The following is a 6,200-nucleotide window of genomic DNA, read 5'->3' on the forward strand; positions in this document are numbered from 1 at the left end:
ATGTATTTTATCTAAATACAAATTTATAACACTAAACTATTTTTAAGAAATAGGATTTTCATCTCCCAATTATGATTCTAGTAAAGTTTTGCTCTCAATTTTTTTTTTTTTTTGGATGAAAAACAAAGCTTTATTGAAGAAAAACAAAAGGCCTAACAGCCAAGGTTCATAGTGGCAACAAAGGGTGCCACTTCCCTTGAAGAAAAGAGCATGTAACTGCTATCAGTAGCAGCTCAAGCAGCAAGATTGTGAGCACCGGAGTTCAATCGACGAGGTATCCATCGGCATTGACATCTCGGCATCCGAGTCAGGAGGTTGCGGGTGGCATCGAACAGCCCACACGCCCTCCACTCAGGCGAGGAACCAGCAGCCAAACTCTTCACCAGTGTCTGACAGTCGGAGAAAATGGAGACATTTCCTCAACCCGACTGCAGAATTCTGCAGCAACCCCAGAAAAAGGCCTCCAGTTCAGCAACAAACGGGGAGGACGCCTTCCTCTTAGCAGTAGCAACCTCGATGACAGCCCCCGAGCGATCCAACACCAGAACAGCCACAATACCGGATTCCCCACGAATCGCCGCATCCACAAAAACATTAACATCAGTCCAAAGACCTCCCCAATTATCTTCCACCACAGCTGGAATGGGTCCCTGCAGCTCCAAAGGGGAAGGCCTATCATAGGAACAATCGGCCACCAAAGAAGAAATCTCTTGCTGAATTTTAGACACCACCGGACTAAGCCATTCATGGAAGGAAGAGTTTCTAACCCTCCACATCACAAAACAAAGAGATATTGCATAGGTTGTGAACCAAACCATGTCACCCTCACCCAAAGGGGTACCACTAGGATGCAATATCCATTTGACCAACTCCAAATTATCACCAAAGACCATAGAATCTGAACAGAAGCCCCACGGGCCCGATCTCCACACCTGGACGGCAACATCGCAGTGAAAGAACAGATGGCTAGCCGAGTCCTCCCCAGAATTACAAAGCACGCATTAAGAACTATTACCAAAAATACGTTGAAGTCTACTACCAAACGGGAGAATATCTCTAGCCAGCCTCCATAAGAAAATTTTAATCCGCTCAGGTCCCGAAACCTTCCAAAGGGACCTCCAAACTCTCAAATTTATTTTTTTTAAGCAGTTCCCACGAATTATAGAAATAATGACAATTTTGTTCTTTTATTTCTATTTTGTTCATTTTTGTAAACAGTGTCTTCATTGATTTTCAATAATTAGATATATGTTTTAAATTATTGATCACCAATCTAAAAAGGGAAATTTAATTAATTATGAATGTATTGGGCTAAAATTATATTTCTAAACGTAAGTTATTCAATATTGGTAGAATAAGTTAAAATTTCCTCCACACTACCCACACGACCCACGACCCACTACGACCGGACCACCACAACCACCACCCAACACCGACAATGTGTTCGTCAAAAGTAATTCCTAATTTTTCATGATTTAAGGTTAAAACAATTAGATTTAGTGTTAGGTCTGTATTTTTAGTGGAGAATATGTGATTTTTGAGGTTTTTAGGCTCGAATTTGTGTTTTGGGGAGAATTTGTGATTTTTGCCTGGTCTGATGCATGTCCGATGTAGGTCTGATGGGGGTAATGAATCTGCAAGTTTGCGAGGTAGGAGACGTAGGTCCGATGGGGGGTCCGATGAGTTCGATAGGGGGTCTGATTGTGTCCGATGTGGGGTCCGAGAGGGGGTCCGATTGTGTAATTAGGGTGATGTAAATGGGGAGTATTTTAGGGATATCATAAAAATTGTCATATCCTACAAATATTAGTTATTATGAGTTTAGGAGAAAAATTTTAAGCACATATAAACATAAAAAAAATTAAATTTCCCCTAGAAAATGAGCAAGCAAAGAAGAGGTGAATGTGAGATTCAGGATATAAACCACATTACCACACATATACAAGAAATTTGTGCGGGTAAAAATTTAGTATTACGTTGTAAAATAAAATTTACTTTTGATGTGTTGGTAAATCAATGTTGGTATTAGAACTTTTGACAGTACAAAATGAAAAGCGGTAGTAAAAATAACTTTTTCCAGCATGTAAACGCACTGGTAAAAGCTAGAATTTAGTTACTATAAATGTGTACTAGTAAAATTTTAACTTTTTCGCCAGTACAATTTATAAAATGACTGTGCTAGTAAAAGTAACATTTCTATTAGTAATGTAATTGAGACTCTACAATAAAAAATCTAGCAACAAGATCTTGAGTAAAGAAATGTTCATTGACTGCTTGCCACAATATGAAGCAGTGTTTCGAAACTTTTAACTTAGTACCACACTATCCTATGATAATTTATTGTGATTGTCGTGTTACTTAATTGTGGTTCACATAATTTTTTTTTTTTTTTGAAAGGGTGGTTCACATAACTTTTTAAGAAGTGAAACGGATCACAATAGGTGACCATTATTTCTTTTACACTTTTCCTTAAATGATTTATTTTATTGTATCAAAAAGTTAGAAATTAGTAATGGGTTGCCATGTTATGTTATGTCTTACATATTATGGGTACAAACATGTGTTTGGTCTAGTCATTTTCGATGTCATTTGATTCATTTTAATGCTTTTTCTAAAGGAAAAAATTTAATTAACACAACTTTCCAAAAGGCAGAAAAACTAATTAAAATAAGGGCAAATAACCTTTTTTAAAATAAAAAAAAAAATGTTTTCTTGAATTCTTAACACTTTCACTTTGCCTTATATAATATAATTTTTGAAGTTTTAGTGTATTTGTGTAAATTATTTATATAAATATTTATTTGTAATTTGTAATTTTATTTTATTTTTCTGAAATTTAGAATTGAAGAGCACAAAAACGTGTTTTTCGATGTATAATATATATTTTTCTTCAACAAAATATTTGTAAAATTAAATAGTTATAAACTATTTAAATGAGAATTTGTGCGTGGTTTAAATATGAATGAATCCTAATCTAAGATGACCGTATTAAAAATAACATCTTTAAAATTATTTCCAACCTTTATTTATTGGGCATTATGAATGTTTAGCTCTCTTTAATAGGAGTTACATTATAGCCTAATAATATGGTAAGAACATACATAGAAAAAATTGGGAAAACTACACTAAGTGCACTAAAAATGAATAGTTTCCAATGTTAAAAAGGTAAATTGGTCAATCGAGTTCTCGAGTAGCCTTAACTGGTGTTGCTCGGATGACTATGTTCGTGCATAGTACAATAAAGTCTTGGGAATTAGCACTAGGTGTTAGGCAACACACCTCCCCTTCTTGAGTGTGATTCTATCTCATAACATTTCGAATCGCTAAATGTAGAGTCGAGATCCATTCTTCTCCTACACCCACTAATAAGATGTGAGTAGGAGGTGAGCATGCTTGGTCATTTTATGGTCTTCAAAATTTGCCTTCAATTTTTTTTTTGCCTGTATTTTTTCTATTGCGACTTCTCCATGAACTCTTACTATAATTTGAGTAGTTGGTGTTCTTGACGAACTCCATATGCAAGTTGTTTCTTAATAACTATTTGGCCTCACTTAAAGTGAGTCACAGTTAACATAAGTTGTTTACGTAAAAAGTTAGACAGTCTTAAAGTCAGGCCTGACTTTGAGAATAGACAGGCTAAATCCACCTAATACATAGACCTAATTTTAAAATTATATTTTTTTTACTGATTTTAAAAAATATTATATTTTTTTTCTAAACTAGAATTTATTAAAAATATTTTTTTTTCTATGGTGCACTAAATTTTAAGATTCGCTCAAGCTTAAATTATTTATTTTGAGTGTGACATGTGTCGTCCCTACAACAATACCTCACATGAGTGGATTTGAAAAATTACGAGGAACAATATGATTACAAATTTGATTTGTTATCACATAAGATTCCTAAGTTTGATTGGAGTTCATATTTTGAACTTCTAATTCATTTTATGTTTTTAATAATTTTTCTTTCATAAATAAAAAGGTTTTTTTTTCATTATTATTTAAAATCAAATTAATAACTAGTGTTACAACTTTTCTCTCTTTTTCTTTCCTTCATGTTTTAAATTCAAACATTTCCCAATTCTCATTCAAATTATTCCAAATGAAAAAGAATAAAATAATAAATGAACAAACATCATCTTCAACACCCAAAATCATCAATGCTCATGAATTAAAGCACACCACTTCCCAAAAGTCCCTTCCCAAAAGAAAAATAACAAAAAAAAAACTTATAAAAACTATATCAATCCATTAAACACTATACATAACTAAACTGAAAAATTATAAGACTAAAGCAATTACAACAAATGAAGGGTTAGTAATCTACTATCACTACTATACTCCATACAATATTACCACTAATAATTCTACATATATATATTTAATACTATATGTAACATAATTTTAACTACTAGCTATTAGTACTACCATCAATCATCTAAGACCCATTTCTCATCTCCATAACTTTCTTGTGTGAATTAGAATGCAAATAGCTCACAAAAGTTGGGCTTTTAGCAGGCCTATACTCAGGCAACAATCTACCTGATTTGTACCTCACTCCACAAGCATTACACAATGTCTTTGGGCCCAATGGGCCAGCTCTCCATTGTGGTGTCTTTTGAGATAAGCAATGGGTACATCTCCTTGCCACAAGCCCATGGGCCATAAAGCCCAATTGTTCCCCATCCTCATCTATCTCCTTGACCAAATCTCCATTCTCTTTCTCCCTCTCCTCCTCATTCTTATCCACATCTTTTTTGGGCACAATTAACTCACTATCACATAACCAATATGTTTGTTTGAGTAGAGGAGGGTACTCAAAATTAGTAGTAGTGTTTTTGGGCATTTTTAGAGTTGACCAAATAGTCAAAGGGTCTCTTCTTTTGGTCAAAACAACTCTCTTTCTCTTGCTCCTAGCTTTGCTTGGAATTGAAAAAAGGGTCTCTAGTAGTGAATTGGGTTTCTTTTGGGCCTTGTGAAAATCAAGTGGTTTTGAAGATTTTGAGGTTTCAAGTACATTTATAGTACTATTAGTAATTGTTTTTGTTGTTGTTGTTGGTTGTGGTGGGAGACAATTACCTGAGCTAGTTAAACAATCTTCAACAAACACAGATAACCATTCTAAGCTTAAATCCTCTTCCTGTTGAGATTTTGAAAAATACCCTTTTTCAGTTTAAGTTCAAAAATTGGTAAAAATCAAAACTTTATTATTTCAAGCAATAATTGAAGAAAATAAAGAAGAAGAAAAAAGTGTGTACCATGTTTTGAGAAGAGAAAAGTTGGTCAAGGCTAGAAGAGGAAGAGCTGTAGAGGCTGAGATTATTATTGTGTTGTTCTTCATTCTGACATATATCCATGGAGTGAAAGAAAAGCCTCTAAAGAAGAAGAAATTGAAAATTTTGTGTATAGAAAATAAATGAAAATAAATTTCAATGTTGGGGTTTTGGAGTTGTTGGTTTCATATTATATATTTGTATATAAACACATTTATTTATATATGTGCCTTTTTATGGCCTTGCTTTGTGTCGGCAGATAAAGCTAAAGAAAGCAATCAATTTTGTCAATGAGAGGGAAAAAGCTTTCATCCCAAAATATAATAATAATAATAATAATAATAAAGTAAATTTTTTAAAAAATAAAAAATAAATTTTTAAATTTAACATGTTATGTCTCCTCAAAGAAATAAAAATAAATAACCATAACATGTTATGGGATTTGAATCGACCGACAATTTAAATTAATTGAATTACTTAAACTATACTTAAAGTATATATAATAATAATAATAATGTATGGAGGAGTGTTAATTATAATTTTTTAGGTTTGAAATTATATCTCGAAATATTTTTTTATCAAATTTTATAGTATTTATTATAATTACAATATTATTTTTGTAAATTTTTAAAAAATTACGAAGAATTTATAATCCTGGAAATAGAGTTTTTAATATTCTAATTTACCAGACGTGTTTAAAAAATTTTAAATTTATTTTCGACACTGTAAATTTTTTAAAAATTCACGAGGATGATGTTGTGAGTATAACAAATACCGTTATAAAAAATAAAAAAAAAAATAATATTTCAACATGTATTTTCAACACAAAAATTAACTAAAAAATTTTAATAAGAGGTTAACCGTAATACTCTCATAAATATTTATCATAAATATTTATTACATTGCTTGGAAAATCTAAAGTTATATA

The 6,200-nt window shown here is 32.2% G+C and overlaps 1 protein-coding gene across 1 annotated transcript; it reads right to left on the reverse strand.

Annotated features, from left to right (window-relative positions):
- Positions 1-4,217: 4,217 nt before the first annotated feature.
- On the reverse strand, positions 4,218-5,564 carry LOC115723140 (GATA transcription factor 9). The gene is made up of 2 exons (XM_030652573.2): positions 5,258-5,564; positions 4,218-5,139 (listed from the first exon to the last, which is right to left on the reverse strand). Exons 1-2 carry the CDS (start codon positions 5,354-5,356, stop codon positions 4,438-4,440), a joined length of 801 nt encoding a protein of 266 aa, XP_030508433.2. The 5' UTR covers positions 5,357-5,564; the 3' UTR covers positions 4,218-4,437.
- Between the last annotated feature and the right edge of the window lie 636 nt (positions 5,565-6,200).

This window comes from Cannabis sativa, chromosome 9, assembly GCF_029168945.1.
Source record: "Cannabis sativa cultivar Pink pepper isolate KNU-18-1 chromosome 9, ASM2916894v1, whole genome shotgun sequence".
Classification (NCBI taxonomy): Eukaryota; Viridiplantae; Streptophyta; class Magnoliopsida; order Rosales; family Cannabaceae; genus Cannabis; species Cannabis sativa.

Bases quoted from the DNA above. Each gene is read 5' to 3' on its own strand.
- LOC115723140 (XM_030652573.2), bottom strand. From the start codon at position 5,356: ATGGATATATGTCAGAATGAAGAACAACACAATAATAATCTCAGCCTC. The intron at 5,140-5,257 runs GTACACACTTTT...AAATCTCAACAG, and splicing joins TTTTCTCTTCTCAAAACATG to GAAGAGGATTTAAGCTTAGA.